Genomic DNA, 22084 nt, shown 5'->3' with positions numbered 1-22084 from the left:
CTTATGGATGCTAGCGACACTATCATATACGTGAGCCAAAAGGCGCAAACGGTCCCGGGCCATGGTAAGGCGATACCGTGGGAATACCGTGCGTGAGGCCGCAAAGTGATATGAGGTGTTACAGGCTAGATCGGTGTGACTTAGAATCGGGGTCCTGACAGCAAGCGTGTATGAGAGGACTTGTGTCGATTCTAATTCAAGTATCACTGAATTTGGAATTGATGAATTCGGAAAATTTACTAAACATTCAGTTATCTCAGATGTGATATTTACGTTTGAACTATTGTTGTACTGGAGATTTCTATAGGTTATTTATGAGTGAATTGTACTATTTTCTATAATTATTTTGAGTGTTGCGGACTTAAAAAAACAAAGGCAAACGTTCAAGGGATATAATTGGATGGCCGACTCTTCTGTCTGTATCCACCGACCAGCCCACGAGCAAACAATATGTCCTTTCTGAGAGTTGGTGTTGTTATTAGAGATAGGAAGAAGGGAGAGAAGCTAGGCCACCACTATTTGACCGGATTTAGTTCTTAAACGTATGCTCTCTCTGCTCTTATACCGTATTGCGGTGCCACCATTTGTCAAAAATCATATTTAAGTGTTTTATAAAATTCCAAAAAACGTATGGGTGTTCACAAGACATGTATCCACAAAATGTAAAATGTTCAATATTGAATCGATAACTGAGGCAATATATTTCAAACATAATCCACTCGGTTTCATGTTCTTGCATTTTCGAATTTTCCTTTTCCAAACAAGCCAGCCATAAAAGTAAGGCTCACACACCATGAACTACACAAGCCAACAGCAAACACGCACGCATGCAGCTGTCCCGCCTGAACCAGCACACCTTCCTCTCCCTCCTCAAAGCTGCCGCCGCCGCCGCCGCCTCTGCCTCCGTCTCCTCTCGCCGCCTCCCCAGCCTCCACGCCGTCTACATCAAGCTCGGATTCCTCGCCCACACGCGCGTCACCAATGGCTTCATCCAGGGTTACTGCGCCACGAGGCGAGTCACCGACGCGCGCAGGGTGTTCGACGAAATGCCGCGCCAGGACACCGTCTCCTTCAACTCCATGATCCACGGCTACGCGGTGTCGGGCGACGTTGCGTCGGCGTGCCGGCTCTTTGAGCAGGTCCCGGCGCCGACGCCCGTCACGTGGACGTCGATGGTCGCCGGGCTCTGCCGCGCCGGGGATGTCGGGTCGGCGAGGCGCGTCTTCGAGAAGATGCCGGAGAGGGACCTGGTCTCGTGGAACGCCATGATCTCTGGGCACGTCGGGAACAGGCAGCCCGTCGAGGCCCTCTGTCTCTTCGGGCGGATGATGGAGGAAGGGTTCACGCCCAACCGCGGGACGGTTGTCAGCGCGCTGTCAGCCTGCGCGAGCGCCGGTGCGTTGGAGACGGGGAAGTGGGTCCATGTGTTCGTAGAGAAGAACAGGCTCCGGTGGGATGAGTTCCTGGGGACGGCGCTTGTTGACATGTATGCCAAGTGTGGCGCTGTGGAGCTTGCGCTGGAGGTGTTCACCGGCCTGAGGGCAAGGAACACGTGTACCTGGAATGCCATGATCAATGGCTTGGCCATGAATGGCTACTCAGCGATGGCGTTGGACATGTTTCGCCAAATGGAGCTTGATGGGAGAGTGGTACCGGATGAAGTGACCTTTGTAGGAGTCCTCTTGGCATGCAGCCATGGTGGATCTGTGGATGCAGGTAGGGAGCATTTCAACATGATCTCCAATAAGTATGGCATAGGGTTAATCCTTGAGCATTATGCGTGCATGGTTGATCTCCTTGCCCGGTCTGGTCATCTACAAGAGGCACACAAGCTCATTACAGAGATGCCAATGAAGCCAGATGTTGTCATCTGGAGGGCATTGCTTGGTGGATGCCGGCTCCACAAGAATGTCAAGATGGCCGAAATTGTCATAACTGAAATGGAAGCGACCTGCAGTGGAGACCATGTGCTCCTGTCCAATCTGTATGCTGCAGTAGGGAGATGGAATGGCGTTGAAGATGTTCGGAGGACCATGAGAAGCAAGGGGATCGAGAAGATTCCTGGCTGCAGCTCGGTTGAGATGGATGGTTCCATCCATGAATTCATTTCAGGTGACAAGTCACATCCATCATATGATGACATTCATGCAAAACTGATTGAGATTGGTGGAAGGATGCAACAGCAAGGTCATGTCACAGAGACCACTGAGGTGTTCTATGACATTGAAGATGAAGAGAAAGAGCAGGCGCTTGGACATCACAGTGAGAAGCTTGCAATAGCGTTTGGGCTCATTGGAGGACCTCCAGATGCTACAATCAGAATTGTCAAAAATATTCGCTTTTGTATGGATTGCCACAAGTTTGCTAAGCTAGTGTCCAAGATTTATCAACGGGAAATTGTGGTTCGTGATAGAGCCAGGTTCCATCATTTTAGAGGGGGAACTTGTTCTTGCAATGATTTTTGGTAGAAGAGAATCAGTTAAACTCTAGCATAGTGGCAGTGGTATACAGTATGTCTTTCTCAGTGTGAGTTTCTGCTTTGCTAATTCCTGTTTACTCTTTAGTAGGATATGATCATGCACAGTTGTGTGAGTCAACGTGTGTAGTCTGGGGATAAGTTCAAAATTCTTGATAACGGACCTGAATAAGTCGAGAAACATCATGAACTCCAAACGAACTAATGAAAGCGTTCATTTGTTCATTTGCACGCATGTGAAAAAAGTATTGATGAGGACAAGGAACTATTTTCAACACTATTTATCTTGAATTTACTATTGTTGCGGGTCTCTTGAAACTTTAGAAGTTCTTGTTTTTCAGTTTAAATTCCATAAAAATAAATAAAGAATACTTAGGTTATACAACTCACGCGTAGCATTATGTAAAGTAGCAGTAGGGGAGGGCCCTATTGATAAATATATACTAGAAAAAGTGTTATATGGTAAATATGTACAACACAACTCAACTTGACATTTCTCAAAAAAAAAAAAAAACAAGTCAACTTGACTGAATGTCTTGATGAAACTGCCGAAGGGGTTAAGAAAGGCTAGAAATACCAGACTATTCTCTTTGGATGTGTTAATACCTCTTATTAGCAACATTGCACAAAAATCTGCAGAAGCATCAGTGGTGGAACTTTGCACATCATAATTGTCAATTTAGTCCTTGTAACTGCATTATGTCCTTGAAAACCTCTGAAAATATTACAAGCAAGGCACCCCCCATAACAAATGAGAGGGTTAATTTTCCTCCTGGGACTATTGGGGATATAGGAGCTTCCAAGTCATTTGAGTATCTCTCTGACCAAGACATAGCTGCAGGGAAAACTCCAAAGAGTACTAGAACTGAAAAGAATACATGCAAGGGTCAGTTCATTCCTTCAAGTAACAAATCTAATATTTCCACAATCAGTAAACTATATGAATATTCTGCAGTTCCTATTCATAAAAGGTTACTGCTGTAGAGATGATAGCAATCCATATGAATGTTCTGCATTTCTGTATCCGTATATTATTTTGTGGCTGCAGTCTGCAAGGAGTCCCAAATTTCTCCTTTGGATTAGAGATACTGTAAAAGCATCCTTACCTCCATAAGTTCCTGCAAAGTCCAATGCCTTGAAAAATATCTCTGGATCAAGCAGTGACAGAACAAGTGGAGGGAACAAAGTTACAAGGTATGTCAGAGGTTTGTTCTGTCCACTTGGTAGTTTGAGCACTGCAAAGTTTTATAGAAGAGGCAAAAAAGAGAAGGATAGTGAATTAATAACAGTAAGCTGCAGTCCCAGAAATTTTACTACTGTTTTGCTACCTTCATGTCTATCTCGCATAAAATTGGCGAGGTTCTACTCTAGACCTCTTCCTAGCTTAAAAATATGATTGCTCTGGAGTCTGGACTGAAGAAGATACTTACAGTCTGCGATGAAGTCTGTGAGTCCCAGAACAAATCCGATGTATGATGTGCCTATTGCCAGAAATGAGAATGCCTCAACAATAGGCTGCAAACAATAAGGTGTTTCAAATCAATCCCAATTTATAGCACATCATAAGAACATTTTGAAAAATACTTACCCCCACTGTACCATTGCTTGACCTAAGTTGTTGTAACGGATCAGTAATAGTCCCACTTTCTGCAAACCCCGGGATTGTCCCCAGGATGACAGCATCCCATACGAGAAACAGAGCAAGGGGTATGGCAGTACCTAATACAATGGCCTTCCTGCAAGATTCAGTAAGATTGTCATATGCCTCTGGAAGTCACCAACTTAGGATATAGTGGCGTGATCGCAACATAAATATGTCTGCCCCTTTTAGTTGAGAATTTTTTCTTGTTCTTCAAGATCTTGTGTTTTCTCGAAAGAAGGCACATTATTGTTCTCTTTTTAATGTCACAAGTCACAACTGCTGTACTTATGCAGGTAGTGTCAGATTTATCTTCACAACCTTACCTTACTTTTGACAGGTCTCCCTCCAAATTTGTGCAGAGAACAGGAACTACATTCTGTTCAGGAAAATACTCAGTCAAATGCCAAGAAGATTATTTTTTTGAAGTGAGTATGGTAAGCAAGAATACAAGATTACCTGATATACAAATGAAAGAGCAATTATTGGTATACTTTGGGGAGCAGCAGCAAAATTCGTTTCGAGAAGAGAACTCCACTGTATGTTTCCACTTGCCACCACCTGTGAAGGTTACACCCATTTGTTCAGCGTCTATACTCTGTTTGTAGGATGTTGCTTACGCGAAAGAAATTTCCTAGTGGTTTGCTCATGTTATCTTTGTCAGCGGACATGAGTTTTTTTCTCTACTCGAACCATTACTGAATACTAAAAAAGTAGCAATATTTCCTATCAAACAGGACCTGTTTATCTGTAAGCATATTGGATTTTGGATCTACACACTTGCACTCACGTAGCTCACTGTACGTGCAGAGTTGGACTATCTTAGAATTTCATCTCACTAATAGGATATTTTGCAACCAAAATTAGTAGTTCCTAAGTTATTTCAGGAAATGCAGTCATGTTTCATTCTCTTTGTCGACTGCTAGGAGCCTAGGATTATCAAGGTTCCAAATATTTATGATGGATTAATGTAAAACAACACTTACCACAAGAACTGTGAAGGATGCTATGATACTGAACACCAAAAAACCATTCACGGCACCAATGACTCGCTGACTGCAGCCATCGAGAAGATTAGTTTTGGTACTTATAATCTCTACCATGTTATATGATAAATTGCCTAAGTAATTGTGGACATCAGGACAAAAAATTCTATAATAAATATTTCTAAGTAGCAAACTGCCCATCTTTTGAGAACCTTAATAATGACATGTGCATTTGTTTTGATATCGAGAATGAAGTTAACCCTTGATGGTCAAAAAGTAAGAAGTAGTAGTCTTGAAGCTACACTGGACGTGGTCAGGAGCTCCCATAACATTATTTGGGATATTTTGCGGTGAACCCTGAAGTTAAGCAGCATAGAACTCGGAAAAGGAGACATCTGCTTGGTCATTGTTTTTTTCTATTACAGGAAGTGTATCGCATAATATGATGCAGTAACATTTTTCAATTACCTTCCGAAGTAACATAGTCCGCCAAAAGCCAGTGAAAACAGGGTAGCACTCTCCAATCTGTAAACATACTCATGTCATCAATGGCTGATGAAAAGAAATTATTGAATGGTGACTGAAATGCATGGTGATGACTAATGACCCTTAGTAACTGCTAAGTAGAACCTGCATGTAGGAAAATATTTATGTGAATTGTAAGTACCAACTAGTGTAGTTTCCATAGGAGTTATTTATCAGATAATGCAAGTTCCTGATATTTTGTTTTTCCGGGGTTATAACACAAGGGTCAAACATATGATAGACACTAGAGCGCTATACACGACTAGTAAGAGGGATACAACATTGTTACGACAAAGATGGAGAAAATGAATATTGAAAGTGAAGATCAAGAAAAGAGGTCATACAATGGTATGCCCAGTGAGTTTGTTAAGATCTCTGAAGAGCGTGCCACATATGCAACAAGAAGTGCATAATGTATAAACAAATATGAAAAGCTGCAGGCACATAGAAATTATGGTCAGAATTTCTCCAGTCAAAAAATATGAACTTGTAACTGAGTGTCATTACATAGGATTATGAATCCCATTGTGATGCTTAGCTCAATGTTTATTATGATTCGGAGTTCTTATACATAAATAAACCTCAGCCGTATTGAATTTATCATACCAAACTGTTCTCACTCCAGCTGTCCCTAGAGTGCGCTTGGCCATTGAAACCTGAAAAAAAGGCGCCTTCAGACAGCATGCTCGCTACTTTCAAACCAAGCAAGATACAAAATATACAAGGAACGAAATACATATCATAGATGGCTAGATGCAACACCCCACCAGTTATTGAGTACTTTCTCATATTTGGAGTGTGTTTGATTCTCTTTTGCCAGTCTTAATAGATGGACTTTGTGTTCAGGTAAAATATGTCCAAGCACTTCATATGCCACTTTTTAGTTGCAGATTCATTTTAGTTGCCTCTAATAGAAATATTTATCAGGAAATCAGCAAATGGGATGGCACGTTAACTACCAGGGAGACACTTCCAGATCCTAGTTCACACATTGTATTGACATTTACTTCAGCAACTAACAGCCCTGTTACAACCTGGAGAAAGTGGTGGCAAACAAAAACTGTCAGTGTAGACAAGTAAGCGAATTAGACAAAATATTGGGTGAAACTATCAAACCCTCCCGTATCAAGGTGACACACACAAGAAGTAAATATTCTTTACGATGAGAATTTATCCAAGAACGCGCAATGCAAAAGGGTTTTACCTTTGAGAGGCTTCTCTGACTGCATGTCACCTCTAATATGTCGGGTTTGATAGTTTACCCTGTCAATGACATTCTATTACCATATATGTCCAGCAGAAAACGCATGTGACTGCTGAGGCCAAGAATCCAGCTTCTTGTGTGACGGCAGGGATCGCAAGGATACCTGCCCCGACCTATGGCATCAACGTAGATGAAAAGGAAGGTTAGTTATGTAAATTTAATAAACCTTTGCTCACTCCGAACTATTCCTGAAATATATGTTTACTCCATAGGGATGTCTCAAGTAGTTCCTAACATTTGTGAAATAAGGCCACTGTGGGTTGAGTTTTGTCTCAAAGTTGCTGAAGCTTCAAGGTGCGTAGCAAGCATTATTCCTCATGAATTTTCTGGTTTGCAACATTAGATTCATGAGACAGGGTTGTTATCGCAATGTTTTATCTGATCATCTGTCGCATGTTTTTTTTTCAGTGATTCTCGACAGGCGCATTGCATTTTAACATAGCCTTACCTGCGGCCTAGTACGCAATCTGACATAAAAATTTCAGGTCTTGCATTTTACATCAAAGGCGGCAAGAAGGAAGACGGAACCGGTGATACATCGAAGGCAGTAAGAAGGAAGACGCAATCTTACATTTCAACTTACCGTTGTGCCGGCCACAAGGAAGACGGAACCGGTGATACTCCCTAGCATATCCAAGCGAAAAACAGAGACACAATCCTGTCAGCTGCGCCTCAAAGGCAAAATATATGCGAAAGAAAGCTCAGCAAAGCAACGGACAGCATGATCCGAGCGTGGTCACCTGGCTCGTGCTTCATGGTTGCCTTGTTGACATTTGAGAAGAGGCGCTCCAGCTGCGGAGGCGAGCTACCCGGCGATCGCCCCTCGGCAGACTGGGAACGGCATTGCTGCAGCCTCCTCCTCCTGGCCTCCCCTGTCCTGCTAACCGCCGGTGTTCTTGCGGAGAAAGATCGTGAGATGGACGATGCCGGCCGTGAGCCCAGTACAGGGCAGCACTGGAGAGCGGCTGCTGCCATTGCTGCCGCTGCCGCTGCTGCTGCTTCCTCTCAGTAGAGGTAGGCTTGGAGCTTTCCTTTTTCCTTTTCCTTTTTCTGTTATCCTCCGGTTGTTATTGGTGGGGATTTGTGTGGCCCAGGTGTCCAGGCTGAAAAGTTCTGGTACTGTGGCGCAATGCCAGTCCAAGAGCTGTGTGAGTGTTTGTGGATCAGCTCTGTGTGGAAGGAATGAAGCAGAACTGTCACTTGCCCAAACTTTTTGTTGCTCCATGTGCGTATGCTTAAGGAAAGATCCATGATCTGTTGATGGTTTTTAAACTTTCAGTTGCTTTGCTTGTACGTTTGGTTATTTTTTAATAAAATAGAAGCTTTATTAGCCAACATCGATCTGCGCCAATTATAGATGCACACTAGCTTCGTCGAGCTGTGAAAAAAGAACCACGCTATAAATCTGACGTCGGATTTTAAACATGGCAAATCGAACTTTTTTGTGACAAATTATGTGTCGCGAGCATGACAATTCCCTTCAGCTAGCATGGCAAATCCTGACATGTTTAGTTTTTTGCCAGGATTTGTCGTGCTTGCTGAACGTAATTTGCCCAAAAAAACTTCCGGTTTACCATGCTTAAAAATCCGGCGTCAATTTTTTAGCATTTCGGAAAAAATGCACCAATCAATTTTTTTAATGGAGGAAATTGCACAAATACACAACTTTTGGGGCGGAGTTAACACAAAACCACAACTCTAGGGGATTTTAACAGAAAACCATGACTCTAGGACTAATTGGTAACAAAAAGCACAACTCTAGGGGATTTTTTTAACAATAAAGTAAAAATGATGTCAAAATGCCAAAGAGAAACGACCAATTACCTCAAGCATGAAAAAAATATCATGGCCTGCAAATGCATGTTACTACACAAGAAGTCTCCTGAAATCTTAGTGAGCCACCTCCAATATTCTCGAAACAAGAAGAAGCAAATCCATCTCCAATGCTGGTTTGCTTGGCTTTTGGGATTCGATCATAGGACGGGACGAAATGGTGGCAACGGCGACACTGGAGGGTGTTGTTGTCCCCCTTTTGGAGGTGCTACCATGGACTTTCTCTGTGCCCTTCTTCGAGCACCGGAGAAACCCTAGGCCTGATTCACCGAATCGGATGACAACGAAGGCGCGATGTCGTCCCCTTCGTAAAGGCGCTGCCTTGATTGCTCGCGGCGGGCCTGATGTTTACGTTGGAGGTATTGGATGTCGTGCTTGGTTTGGGTTGCTTCTCAGGGCGTGGGCATCCAGGGTGCAATGTATGACATCGTCAACGCTTCCTCCATGGCTTCTCCCTCGGCCCGGCCTGGTCCTGCAACCCACTTGCCGACTCCTCTAGGCGCTTAACGTGTGGGGGTACGTTGATGCAGTCAGTCCTAGAGTCATTGTGGCCCGAAGCAGGTGCCTCACATTGGCCATGGCATGGTCTAGCCGTCTAGGTGTCATGTGTCTTGTCTCCCCGCCTTCCTTGGCTGGAGTTCTGGCTAGACGGTTTATCGTCGTGTTGCATCCCTTGTTCGGCTCTTCCCACACCTAGTGTGGTGCCCCCTTTCTCTCTCCTCTATGTTACTTGTGCTCTCTTATCTATAAATGAAATTATATGCAATCTTTGTGAAAAAAGTCAGTTCACTGACCACGCCACAAAACTAGTAGGCCCAGCCCTAAGACGGCTTCTCTGGGGATCCCCTGACCGAAGCCTGGCGCCTTGGTCTAACGAGTGAGGCCAGCCTCATTGGTTTTTTTTTTTGCGTAAGAGGGGCCTAGCTCGTTAGACCTACTCCTGAAAAAGCCCGTTAGATCTGGGTTTTCACCCTTGTTTCAAGATGGGAAGAATACCTCATCGACGCATCAAGGAAAGCCACGGTGCTTGCAAACATCATTGTTGGTGCATAATGCTGAACTATCAGAGGTGTACACATTTCAGGCGTGGACAAACCATATCGATCAAAGATTGCCTAGGGGCCGCATGTACTCGTGTGTAAGGTAGGTGCTTGGAGGAGATAAGTATGGGCATGTTAACTTCGGAATCATATCATAATTAGAGGATATTTACATAGTTTGGCCAGAGATAGGATCGGTGTTGAAAATTGAGATTATTTGGCGAGGAGATGCCCCCCGAAGACCCTCGTCGAAGAGTCGGGCCATTATTGCAAGACCTACCTTTTGTAGATGCAATCGAGCTCTTATACTCGGTGAACCCCTTTATCAATATATATGTTATGTTATACTTCAAATTCAAGTATAAAGAGAAAGGCTAACTTCTGACGAGCGAGCGAAGCGAGGCCCGTCTCCGGTAGGCTTGGGCCAACGGATAAGTATCGACCTAGGTCACATGTGTTATATATACCTCTTGTGAGCCGCCGCACGGGATAAGTTGATCAGTTGTAAATCCCCGACGTTTGTAACCTCCCCCGATATAGTGAAGATTTGCTGGCTGGTACCCGTGTTTTTTCCCCTTTGTGTTGGAGGGGTTTTCCACCTTAAATCTCGTGTCTCCTACTTGTTTTCGTTCTTCGTCGTGTTGATTTTCCCGTCGTATCTCTAACAATATCTTAGCAACAAAATGTAGGGTTATTACCCATCTCGTGACCCTGAACTTGGGTATGACTGGTAAATTCATTACAACTTTTTTTGAACAATCACAGGGGGAGAGAGGAACCCCACCTGAATATATTAGTCAAAGGTGCCCGAGGTAAGTTGCAGGTTACATTATAGGTTACAGCGAGAGGAGAGGTACAAGCGCCAAGACACGACAACCTCCCTACTAACGTGGTCCCAATCTGAAGGACCAAAGCGTAAAATCGGAGATAATGTTCCGAATAGTATCTAGGGGGGGAGTGTATCTCGTTACGGAAAACACGAGCGTTTCTGGAATCCCAGAGCTTCCAGAGGACGGCGATGGCGACGGTAGGCCAAATGTTGATGTCGAGGCCTACCGGAGTAGGAGTATCCTAGATGAGGTTGATGCGGTTAGGGGCTGGAGTCTTAGGAGGGACCAGGCCTGGGCCGCGCATGGGCAGAGTAGAGCGAGGTGCGTCGCGTCCTCAAAAGACAAGTCACGGCGAGGGAAATACAATCCCGAGGTAATGGTCTTGCGATGTAAGTTCGCCATTGTGCCTAGCCTGTTGCGACAGAGGAGCCAGATGAAGATCCTCACCTTGATTGGTGCCTTGGATCCCCAAATGTGCCTTGCATTGAGGTCAAGCTCATGGTCGGAGGAGAGCAAAGAGTAGGCGCACCTCGAGGTGAACAAGGAGTCGTGGGTGAGGAGCCTGTCGTCGGGCGCGTTGCTTGTGGTAACATCCTGCAACAAAGACAAAACAGACGCAAGCTCGGCAGAAACCACATTGATTAGGCGGTTCCGCAGAGTAGCGAGTAAACCATTATGCATGACATGAGATACCAGGACAGAGGGAGCAGCAGAGTGAGAGAAAAGGTGGGGGTAGTTTTCTGCAAGCGGAGTCGGCAGAAGCCAAGTATCGAGCCAGAAGAAAGTGGAAGTGCCATTGTTAGTAAGGACGAATGGAATTTTACGAAGGTGGCATAGCTGTTGGTTAACGATTTTCCAGAGGTAGTGGGGGTTTGGGGGCCTAGATGTGAAGTTGAGAGAGTAATGTTGAAAGAACCAGTTGACCCAAGGTAGGTCGGGTTTTTGAAGAAGTTTGAAGGCAAATTTCATGAGACGAAGGCAGTTGTTTTGGAGAGCCAAATTTTTGATACCAAGCCTGCTTGCCGTTTTGGGAGTGCAAATATTTTTCCAAGCGATAAGACATTTAGCCCCAGAGCAATTTTCATCGGCTGCCCAAAAGAAGGATATACGGATGGAGTCTAGGCTTTTGATAGTCTTCTTGGGCAGCCTGAAGACAGACATAAAGTGAGTGGTGAGGGCGTCTAGAGTGGAGGAGATGAGGGTTAAGTCTGGCTCCGCCGGAGAGCAGTTTGGCTGCCCAGCCGGAGAGGTAAATTGCCGGGTCCCGGCCGGATGTAGCTTTCGGCTGGTTCACAAACTTGTGGCACCTATCAACCAACCGGTACATTTGATTTACATTGTTGTCATATTTTATTTTGGAAGCCTAAGTTGACTTGTAAACCTTAGGATTGCCTTAAAAATACCGCAACAAAAGGTGATAGAAAATTGTTGCTTAGGACTGCTTAGGTGCCAGCAGAAGTATCTAGCGTTCCCACTCCTTTTACATGTAGCATAGTTTGACAACCCATATGATCATGAAGATTATGTACTACTAATAATTTTGACAATATGATGTGCAGTGTACACTATCTATAGATTTGCAACCGTACAGCATTCATCCCACATATAGAGAATCAAAACGGCAAATTTAACAAATTCTACCATGAATAGCACATGATTCGGAACTTGGTGGGAATAATAAACCGAGGTTCGAGTTTTGAAGACGAACTATATACGCCACGGCGTGTAATTCATATTCTGTTGGTCAAGCCGAGGACTAGCAGTTCACCGTGCCCTTGCATATTTTGGACGGATGGAGTATCTGTTTCTGAAAGTATCATGATCGTAAAGATGACGAGGTCGTGAGTGCTGTGGTCGTGCATCTAGTGGTAGCCCAGCGTGCGTGGCCACGGTGACGACTGACAACACACACGGCCAAGTCCGTCCAGACCGCCCGCCCAGGGATCTCGAACTCCAAGCGCTTGTGCAGGGACGAAGCCGCATTCCTCACCAACCACTTCATCAGTAAGCAAGTGGTACTCCGTATTTCAGTTCTCCTAATTATACTAATTTCAGTAAACAATTGGAGTGGTGTTTTTCCTGAATCGGCAGTTCCAGATCCCATCAGCGTTGCCGTTTACGGCGAGAAAATAAGCTTATCTTCACACCAAATCGCACACTGACAGACTGCCAGTCTGACGCGCACTTTAATTTTACAGTGAAAATTTCAGATCGGATACAAACAGCCCAGATTTGTTGCGCTCCTCATCCCTTCCAGATGGGACAACTTGCCCTTAATGGACACCCACACCCACACACAAAAAAATCTCTCTCTTCCTCGTGCAGATCCGTCCGCAAGTTGCAGACGTAGGCAGCGGTAGCGGAGCAGAGAGCGCATCGAGACGGACGGCATGGCATGGACAACTGCGGTTCGTCTCGTCCTCACGTGTCGCCGTGTCAGCGGCAGCCACCTCCTCCCCAGCCACACAAAAAATGGCGAGCTTTTACCGCCTCGGGCTCGCCGCTCTGCCCGTGTGGCCGCCCGGGGAAGAAGCGTTCCGCCCGTCGCCCGCCCGGATCCACAAAGCATGGGGGAAGGGAGGCAACGGCCCAGAAAGGCCGCCTTTTTTAGCCCCTCCCGTCACCGCGGCTCACAGGTGCCGCTGCCCGTGCCCGCCCTCCGTCGTTAACGTCACCCTCACGCCCCTCATCATCTCCTGGCACCTTCTCCCCCTCCCTCCCGTACCTCCGTCCATGCTCTCGCTCTCCTGAGCCTCCTCCCTCCTTGTGTTTGCTGGTGATCCCCTCCCCGTCCGTGGCCGCCATTGGCGCCGTCCGTGCTCGCCCAAGGTAAGCCTCGCCCGCTCCCTCCCTCCCCTGTTTCTCGGTTCGTCGGCAGGCAGAGCCTCGGTGAGTGAGCGAGCGAGTGAGTGGTGTTCTCAACTTCTGATTCGTTCCTGCGTTCGCCTCTGAGCTGCTGGCTCTTGGCAACCTTGGCCATGGCGGCGCCGGGATTGGGGGAAATGGTAGAATGCGGGGGGATTCGGCGATTCTCCGAATCTGGTCCACGTCTTCCCGTCGCGAAACGAAAAAAAGATGCACAGTACTGAGTACTACTGATTCTCGAATCTCTCTACGACGCTGATAAGATATTCGGAGGAATGGGGAGCGGGAGGGCCGGAATCACGGAAGCATTAACAATGAGTGCGTGGGGATCCCTTGGATCCGTGATTCGTCTCCGAGGGAAAAATGGCGGATTCATCCTTACGCTACCAAATCTTTAAGCCATCTTTTCTTCCCACTGACGCATTCAGCTCCTGACCTTGCTGCGCTTGTGTGTCTGCCTGCCTGCTCTGAAGAGATGGCGAAAGTGACCCTGATCTTCAAGCTACCGTACTACACGGAATGGGGGCAGAGCCTCATCATCGCCGGCTCCGCGCCGGCGCTCGGGTCCTGGAACGTCAAGCAGGGGCTGGCCCTGAGCCCGGTTCACGAGGGGAACGCGCTGGTCTGGTGCGGCCAGGTTTCAGTCCCGGCTGTCTTCACCTGTGAGTACAGCTACCATGTGGTGGACGACCACAAGAACGTTCTCAGACGGGAGGCCGGGGAGAAGAAGAAGCTAGTGGTGCCGGAGGGCGTCAAGGACGGCGACGTCGTCGAGGTCCGCGACTGGTGGCAGGTACTGATTGGAACTTCCATGTGTTCATTCAACCGCCCTCTTGCTTGCTGGTATATATTTGCATTCTGTACAAATATTAGCCACATTGGCAGCACACATTAAGCTTATCAACTTAGCTGAATGCTATGTATCTTTTGTTGATATATGTTGCTTGCTGCTTATATGACCATTTGGCAACGCTGTTCGTCAGACTAGTCCTAGAAGCTTGTTGTTCCTAAAAATTGCCGTTTATGATTGGTCGTCGTCTGGATTCAGGATGCTTCTGAAGCTCTTTTCCTCCGAAGTGCGTTCAAGAACGTCATTTTCAGCGCAACTGATAATGCTAAAAGGCAACTGCAGTCTCCTTCCCTCAGCAAAACTTTGGATCCTGAAGGTAATATTTTTAAACTGAACGTCTCAAACCAATGGAATCAACTGGCACCGGAGAAGCCAATCAACACATACCTGATTAAAAAAAATATATACTAGCTAAATGCTCGTGCGTTGCTACAGAATTTATGTCTGTTGTATATTATTCATTGTTTAAATGCTTGTGCCGCCATAGTCTGTGAGTTCGTGCAAAATGAAGAACTATTATCTGAAAATCTACATCAATGGAAACAACCATACGTGCTCCGTGCTAATTTGTATTAACTTAAGAGGTAAACGAACCGCCACCCAGCTTAGATCTTTATAAGAGTAAAGATACTGCTAGGAGCCCGTGTGTTGCTACGGGTCGACAATAAATTTAGTTGAAAGATTACTGGAAACCTGTTAAAGTATTTAAAATAATCATGCAAAGTCCAGTTGGATTGATTGTCAAGCCACTGGCTCCAAACAATAAAAGGTCATCGTAATTTGTTGAAGAAAAATGCTATGAACATTAGTTTTTGCAGATTGCCTTATTGGCAATGCTTGAAACATTGGGATCTCTACAGGAATCAAGATAAATGCAAGGATAATTTTTTTTAGAGTTTAGGACTGCCGTTTGATGCAGATCTGATGGTTGGTATAGTCCGAGTTGAGTGGACTGCCGCCACAATAATAAACAGCCACTGCAATTTTTTGAAGAAAAATGGTATGAACATTAGTTTTTGCAGATTGCTTATTGGCAATGCTTGCAACATTGGCATCTCTACAGGAATCAAGATAAATACAAGGACACAAAAATAGGGTCTAGGACTGCCGTTTGGTGCAGATCTGGTGGTTGGTATAGTCCAAGATGAACGGACCGCCGCCATCGGTTTTGATCTTTACAAGAGTAAAGATTTGCTGAATAATAAAGAATGTAGCATAAGCTCTTTCCATGCTAAATACATGTTAAGTAAAACATTCTTTTCCTTCCTACTTTATAGTATTTGTAGAACGTTCCAGGTGATGTCTCGCGCTTGTAATATTTTTTACTATTTAAAGGAAATTTTCTATTTAGTCTTTACCAATGGAGTATCTGAAAATAAACAAAGAAATGAACTAATTCTGCTTTGATGGTTAGATACAACATTAGCATTGAGCTGTGCCCTCAGCAAAACCTTATCGTACTTGGTGTGTGTGTGTGGCGTGGACTTGTTTATTACCTTGTTTGGCTCTGGTGGTTTGCTTTATATATAAAGCGGGGCGAAAGCCTTTTTCGTTACAACATTAGCATTATTTGAATTTGTCTTCTATGATCTTTGTTGAACAGATATTGTCGTGCAATTTATTATCAGTTGTCCTCGGCTAGCAGCTGGCTCTACTGTAAGTATTATTCATGCACTTTTGTTTCCGTTTATAAGCTACGATTAGTTGTACTTAGCACCCTTATCGCATCATAGTTCAATGAGTTATACTTACTTGCTGGTGTCCTAACTATTGCCAATCACAAAACTTCAGGTTGTCGTCACAGGAAGTAACCTCGCGGTAGGAAATTGGAAAGCTCAAAATGGCCTCAAGCTCAACTATGTTGGAGATTCCATTTGGAAAGCCTACTGTGTGTTGCGGAAGTCTGAGTTCCCAGTAAAATATCCTTGTGCAAAAAACTATTTTCTTAGTTAGTATTTTTGTATTATTTGTTGTACCGACACTAATGTGTTGTCCTTAATAATATTCCACATATAAGTACTGTCAAGTTAGTGAAGCAGGAGTCTCTTCATTGGAGTTTGGCCCAAACAGAGAGGTTGATGTGGATTTATCATCACCCAAGCCATCCAGACACATCTTATTATCTGATGGCTCCCTCCGGGTAACGTCTGCATTCATAATGAGTCATCCACTAAGAATGTTCTAGCAATTCATATATTCCTTGCCAGAAAGCTTGGTAGGTACATGCTACTATTTAGTTCCCGCAACTGTTTACCATGCTATGGTGCATTAGGAAATGAACCATATTCAGATAGAACCCTGCCACGCCGTGCTTAGGCAAGAAAGCTGAGGATGTAGTATGCATCATACACGGACTAATTTATCATTTGTTTTATCAGGAAGCACCATGGAGGGGTGCTGGTGTTGCCGTACCGATGTTCTCAATCAGGTCAAATGAGGATCTTGGTGTTGGAGAATTCCCAGATCTTAAACTTCTTGTTGACTGGGCAGTAAATTCGGGTTTTCATCTTGTTCAGCTCCTTCCTATCAATGATACTTCTGTTAACAAGATGTGGTGGGATTCATATCCATATAGGTACTACTAAGATACACTGCTTCATCCTCCCTTGTGCTTTCGCTTGAAGTATGAAAGACACATTTCTGAAGAGAAAATAATGTCCTACACGTTCTTATTTACAGCTCACTCTCCGTATTTGCGTTGCACCCCTTGTACCTGAGAGTGCAGGCGCTTTCAGATGCTATTCCAGCAGATGTTAAGGTCTAACTTTGTGTGCCTTTCATATTAACTCTTATACTAGTCTTTTTTGGCTTCTCGTTTCACTGATCTCTTCAATTCTGAATCACCTGATCCGGTACTCAATTTTGCATATTGTCACAGGAAGAGATTACGAAGGCAAAGAAGGAGTTGGACAAAAAGGTAAATGTATTTTCACGTGTATAAAGTATCATTTATTTTCTGTCATCACTGCAAATGTAAAGCTCTGAATATGCTTTGCATTTGTGCTGGATGCACTTCTTGTCCTTGCTGCTCTTTTGCTATGCTTGCTCTTTAAATCAGATCATCCACTGTATTTGAAAAACTTCAAAAAGTTTGACTTTGCTCATGGAACCCAAATGGTTCTTGGAGTTTTTTGCAGATCTAACATTTTCCCCTAATGTTCAAATAGGACGTCGACTATGAGGCAGCGTTGTCCACGAAACTCAGAATTGCCCAAAAAATATTTAATTTAGAAAAGGATAAAGTGCTAAATTCAGCTCCGTTCAAGCAGTTCTTATCTGAAAATGAGGTATAACTACTGGCATTTCATATTTTTTTAGTCCACTTATTTCAAACTACATTTGATTGCTTTCATACCATGTTTCAATAGGAATGGTTGAAGCCATATGCTGCATTTTGCTTTCTTCGGGATTTCTTCGAGACATCAGATCACAGCCAGTGGGGTCGGTTTTCTCAGTTTTCCAAGGAGAAGGTATTGGAAATGATATGCTAATAATCCCATATTTCCTGCATAGCTTCCTAATGACATTCTGTTTAGTAAATTCTGCGATTTGGTCTAGTTCTTTCTGAGAGCGCATATGGAAAATACACAGCTAATAAGAGATGTCTCTTTATGCAATTTCTTGCAGCTTGACAAGCTAGTCGTAGCAGATGCTTTGCACCACGATATTATACGCTTCCACTACTATGTCCAATATCATCTATTTACACAAGTAAGTATTGGCCGTTGTCATTCAGAACTCTATAAATGTGTATATATTTGTGGACATTCATTCTCATTCCCTCCTTATTAGTTATCAGATGCAGCTACATATGCAAGGAAGAACAAGGTTATTCTGAAAGGAGATTTACCTATTGGTGTTGATAGGAACAGCGTGGATACTTGGGTAAACCCTACATTATTTCGCATGAATACCGCTACTGGTGCACCTCCAGATTACTTTGCCAAAAGTGGACAAAATTGGGGTTTTCCTACATATAACTGGGAGGAGATGTCAAAGGATAATTATGGGTGGTGGCGAGCTCGTCTGACACAGGTTATTAACAGCACTGTTTTATTTTTTTCCCTGTCTGGCAGTCACCTTTGCTTGCCATTACTCATCTGCTATTAGCATGTTGCAGCTATCAAAATTCTTCACAGCGTATAGGATAGACCATATTTTGGGTTTCTTTAGGATCTGGGAGCTTCCAGATCATGCTGCCACAGGTCTATGTGGAAAATTTAGACCTTCAATTCCTCTTAGTCAGGTTTGTTTCTTATCCGTTTTAAAAGAAACAAAAGGGACCAGAGAAAACCTCTATAGTAGTTTATCTGACTTGTTTCTGAGTTCACTTACAGGAGGAGCTTCTAGGTGATGGTATCTGGGATTTTGATCGGATGAGCCGCCCATATATTCGTCAGGACATGCTGGAGGTAACCATATTCAAACCGATGTTCCGGAATTGTTTCAGTAAAGATGAGGGTGCCAGCAGCATGACGTTTTTATCATGTTTCAGGAGAAGTTTGGATCTCTTTGGACAATTGTTGCAGCCAACTTTCTGCACGAGTATCAGAAACACTGCTATGAGGTAATGCAAAGCAGTTATATTCTCCTTTTATAACAGTTGGACATATGGGCTACTTGAGTCTGCATGTCAAACTATTATTGATAACAACATATTATTAGTTTAGTAATTATTACAAGCATATCTATTTCTCAATCTAAGGCATGTGAAGTTTTTCCTGATGTTCTTTTACATGCCATTGCTTCCTTTAATTTCACTTGTCTTTGACTGGTTCATTCATGCATATAGTTCAAAGAGGAATGCAACACCGAGAAAAAGATTATTACAAAGATTAAAACCAGTCCCGAAAAATCACTCTGGCTGGAGAAAGAAGACAGTATTCAGCGTGGTCTGTTCGATCTTCTACAGGTAATTCAGCCTTCTGTCGTGCACACACTGTATCCTCATGTTAATATTTTTCTCCTAACATCCGCCTCCTTTTTCTTCTATCAAATTTTGACTATTATTTTTGAAAACATATTAAAGTAGATCTGTTTGTTTGTTCTGCAGAATATAGTCCTCATCAGAGATCCTGAGGACTCCACAAAGTACTATCCCCGTTTTAACCTGGAAGATACTTCAAGTTTTAGGGACTTAGATGAACATAGGTAATATTATTTTTCACAGTTATACGTGCTTCTGGTTGATCTGTAAAGTTTCTTCAGGCTTGTTGATATTGATTAAGTATTTAGTGCAACAGACTAACGGCGTATGAGCATTGTGATGTTGTACTTAGTTGTAATTTTTATCTTCATCGTACTGCTATAACCTCTTAGTTGCATAGTCATGGTTCATATTATGCATTTCCTCAAGGAAAATGAATTATATCTTTAGTAGGCAGTTTGCTATCAAGATAATCAAAATAGTGTGCAACCAACTTTAGTTTCTTGCTTATAGTACGCTCTTGATTTTAACATTATGTCCTAACCAAATCTGTATTTATTGACTATTTCATCTTCTCATCGATGTTTTTTTACAGCAAAAATGTCCTTAGAAGATTATACCATGACTATTATTTCGTTCGCCAAGAAAATCTTTGGCGACAAAATGCACTGAAGACTCTACCTGTTCTATTGGACTGTTCGGATATGTTGGCATGCGGGGAAGATCTTGGCCTTATCCCTGCTTGTGTTCACCCTGTATGGCATCTTTCCTGGACATGCTAAAAAATAACTATTGTTTTGTGCTGACTATGTTCTTAAAATAACAGTAAGATATTTATCCAGGTTATGCTAGAACTCGCGTTGATTGGATTGCGTATCCAGAGAATGCCTAGCGAACCAGGCTTGGAATTTGATATTCCGTCCAAGTACAGCTATATGACGGTGTGTTTCACTCTTTTGCCAGTATTACACTCTAATTTTTTAGAAGAAAATTTACAGTATTATGTTCTGATTTTTTAAGACAAAATTTAAAGTAATAGTTGGAAATATAAGTAAAAGTATGCTACATCAGATGATAAATTGTGCTGGATGACCTTCCAGGTTTGTGCTCCCTCATGTCATGATTGCTCCACATTACGTGCTTGGTGGGAAGGAGATGAAGGGACAAGAAGTCGTTTTTACAAGACTGTAATTGGCAGCGACAAAGAGGCCCCATCTCGTTGCACCCCAGAAGTAGTGAACTTCATTCTTCAGCAGCATTTCGATGCACCGTCAATGTGGGCAATCTTTCCGCTACAGGTATAGGACTTCAACTTGTACCATATACTCCATCCAGTAAAAACATGTCGTTTGGACATAATTTTGGCTAAACTTTTACAGCATTGACAGCCAATAAATTTCAAAATATTGGATTGGATTTGTCTCAAAATTTATTTTCAAATGTCAACATTTTTTGGGTTTTATAATTATATTGCAGTACAAATTAATTATCAAAGTTATCTTTTGGAGACTATCAGATGTCCAAACATCATATTTTTAAGTACTGGAGGGGGTACTATGATTGGGTTTTTAACAGAAACAAGTACATGAATATACTTGGGGTTTCTTCTTTACCAGGATCTGCTCGCTCTGAAAGACAAATACACCGCAAGACCAGCAGCGGAGGAAACAATCAACGATCCCACTAACCCGAGGCACTATTGGAGATTCCGTAAGTTCATTTTTTCCGAAGGCTATTCCTGACACAATGCCTCTTTTTCGTGCAAATACAATATACTCCTACTACCTGTTTCGTGATTTGTCTGGTTTTAGTGGCAAGGTTGAAACATTTTTACAGTTCAGTATGTGTTCCTGCCAGTGTCTACTTAACCATTTGATGTGGAGCTATACACATCACTGGAGGTGGCACGGCGGACCAATTTAATATCTGGGGACAAAAGCATCATCAAAATGCTGTCCCATCAACTTCAGACGAATATATAACACCCGGGAGAACTTGTAGGACACTATCGTTTTCGAACGATTTGTCAGCGTAGCCTTTCTAAGCTAAAGCGACACCTTTGAAGCCTCGCATGCGATTTGTGTTCCCATTGTGTATATTTAACCCCGGAAAGCGTATCTTTCCCCCCCCCCTTGGATCTAACTTCTTCTCCCAAAATACATCTGCTGCAGGCCTACATGTGTCACTGGAGTCCATACTGGAGGACAAGGACATCCAGGCGAGCATCAAGAACCTCGTCACAAGCAGCGGGAGGTCATTCCCTGGCAAGAAAACGGACAAGGCCTAGTCGACCGGCAAATCGTAGGAACAACAAAGGACCGCGAAGAACGGTCAGTCGTCGCCGAGCGGGATCATGATCACGAGAAATATATATATAGGATAATAAGGTGGTGTATTGCCGCCATGTCCGTTGAGCTGATGTTTGTTTCAGCTAGAGAAATCGTTACGCCCGCTCATAATTTTTCGACGCTATGGAAAATAATAACTACTGGTATATCACTCTATATCAAACCGGCTTGTGAAATAAATGGTTGCGCCCCGGTTTTTTGTCGTCAAGATCTCCCATCGTGTCTAGCCTTCGCATGTTTTCTTTTTCTGCATATTTTCTACTTACGTGTGATTCAAGGCCCTGAAATGGAGTCCCTGATGGATGTACTCCCTCCGTACCAAAATATAAGACGTTTTTGCAGTTCATTCATTTTGAACTGCAAAAACGTCTTACATTTTGATACAGAGGTAGTACATGATTTGCAATTTGCTCTCTGAGAAAGCTGTTTCTTCTTCGTATAGTCTTGTTGTGAGCCGTGACCTCTGAAGTCTGAACCTGGGTTCTGGCTTAGATGCGGTTC

The 22084-nt window shown here is 43.6% G+C and overlaps 3 protein-coding genes and 1 long non-coding RNA gene across 5 annotated transcripts; 3 read left to right on the top strand and 1 right to left on the bottom strand.

Moving 5' to 3' along the window:
• Positions 1-660: 660 nt before the first annotated feature.
• Positions 661-2842, top strand: LOC109768304 (pentatricopeptide repeat-containing protein At4g21065-like). The gene has a single exon (XM_020327033.4). It carries the CDS (start codon positions 828-830, stop codon positions 2466-2468), a length of 1641 nt encoding a protein of 546 aa, XP_020182622.1. The 5' UTR covers positions 661-827; the 3' UTR covers positions 2469-2842.
• A 32-nt stretch (positions 2843-2874) lies between these two features.
• Positions 2875-8096, bottom strand: LOC109768305 (uncharacterized). Its single transcript, XM_020327035.4, has 14 exons — positions 7631-8096; positions 7474-7514; positions 6911-7003; positions 6586-6660; positions 6233-6282; positions 5971-6060; positions 5570-5626; positions 5102-5171; positions 4575-4676; positions 4442-4494; positions 4065-4212; positions 3907-3991; positions 3583-3711; positions 2875-3341 (listed from the first exon to the last, which is right to left on the bottom strand). The coding sequence occupies exons 1-14, from the start codon at positions 7863-7865 to the stop codon at positions 3151-3153; spliced, it is 1419 nt and encodes a 472-aa protein (XP_020182624.3). The 5' UTR covers positions 7866-8096; the 3' UTR covers positions 2875-3150.
• LOC141041541 (uncharacterized) lies at positions 6925-7549 on the top strand. Its single transcript, XR_012201856.1, has 3 exons — positions 6925-7032; positions 7103-7184; positions 7376-7549. It is a non-coding gene; the product is annotated as an uncharacterized lncRNA (long non-coding RNA).
• Positions 8097-12936: 4840 nt separating the features above from the next.
• LOC109768306 (4-alpha-glucanotransferase DPE2) lies at positions 12937-21791 on the top strand. 2 transcript variants are annotated; one of them, XM_020327036.4, is made up of 23 exons: positions 12937-13422; positions 13932-14251; positions 14507-14624; positions 15912-15964; positions 16100-16227; positions 16319-16448; positions 16687-16883; positions 16988-17066; positions 17187-17225; positions 17476-17595; positions 17677-17778; positions 17936-18019; positions 18101-18343; positions 18429-18554; positions 18646-18720; positions 18804-18875; positions 19101-19220; positions 19362-19459; positions 19831-19990; positions 20078-20176; positions 20336-20533; positions 20852-20945; positions 21407-21791. In XM_020327036.4, exons 2-23 carry the CDS (start codon positions 13934-13936, stop codon positions 21520-21522), a joined length of 2769 nt encoding a protein of 922 aa, XP_020182625.1. In that variant the 5' UTR covers positions 12937-13422; positions 13932-13933; the 3' UTR covers positions 21523-21791. The 2 variants fall into 2 exon arrangements, with proteins under 2 accessions (XP_020182625.1, XP_073364122.1); XM_073508021.1 differs by having other exon boundaries at positions 13024-13422; positions 16100-16231; positions 16323-16448.
• Positions 21792-22084: the final 293 nt, after the last annotated feature.

The sequence above is a fragment of the Aegilops tauschii genome, chromosome 2 (assembly GCF_002575655.3).
Source record: "Aegilops tauschii subsp. strangulata cultivar AL8/78 chromosome 2, Aet v6.0, whole genome shotgun sequence".
Lineage (NCBI taxonomy): Eukaryota > Viridiplantae > Streptophyta > Magnoliopsida > Poales > Poaceae > Aegilops > Aegilops tauschii.
This window is presented reverse-complemented; position numbering and strand designations above follow the sequence as displayed.

Bases quoted from the DNA above. Each gene is read 5' to 3' on its own strand.
- LOC109768304 (XM_020327033.4), top strand. From the start codon at position 828: ATGCAGCTGTCCCGCCTGAACCAGCACACCTTCCTCTCCCTCCTCAAA.
- LOC109768305 (XM_020327035.4), bottom strand. From the start codon at position 7,865: ATGGCAGCAGCCGCTCTCCAGTGCTGCCCTGTACTGGGCTCACGGCCG. The intron at 4,677-5,101 runs GTAAGTGTTGTT...TAACCTTCACAG, and splicing joins CATCCTTCACAGTTCTTGTG to GTGGTGGCAAGTGGAAACAT. The intron at 3,992-4,064 runs GTAAGTATTTTT...TATTGTTTGCAG, and splicing joins CAAGCAATGGTACAGTGGGG to CCTATTGTTGAGGCATTCTC.
- LOC109768306 (XM_020327036.4), top strand. From the start codon at position 13,934: ATGGCGAAAGTGACCCTGATCTTCAAGCTACCGTACTACACGGAATGG. The intron at 16,449-16,686 runs GTAACGTCTGCA...TTGTTTTATCAG, and splicing joins TATCTGATGGCTCCCTCCGG to GAAGCACCATGGAGGGGTGC. The intron at 19,460-19,830 runs GTAATATTATTT...GTTTTTTTACAG, and splicing joins AGGGACTTAGATGAACATAG to CAAAAATGTCCTTAGAAGAT.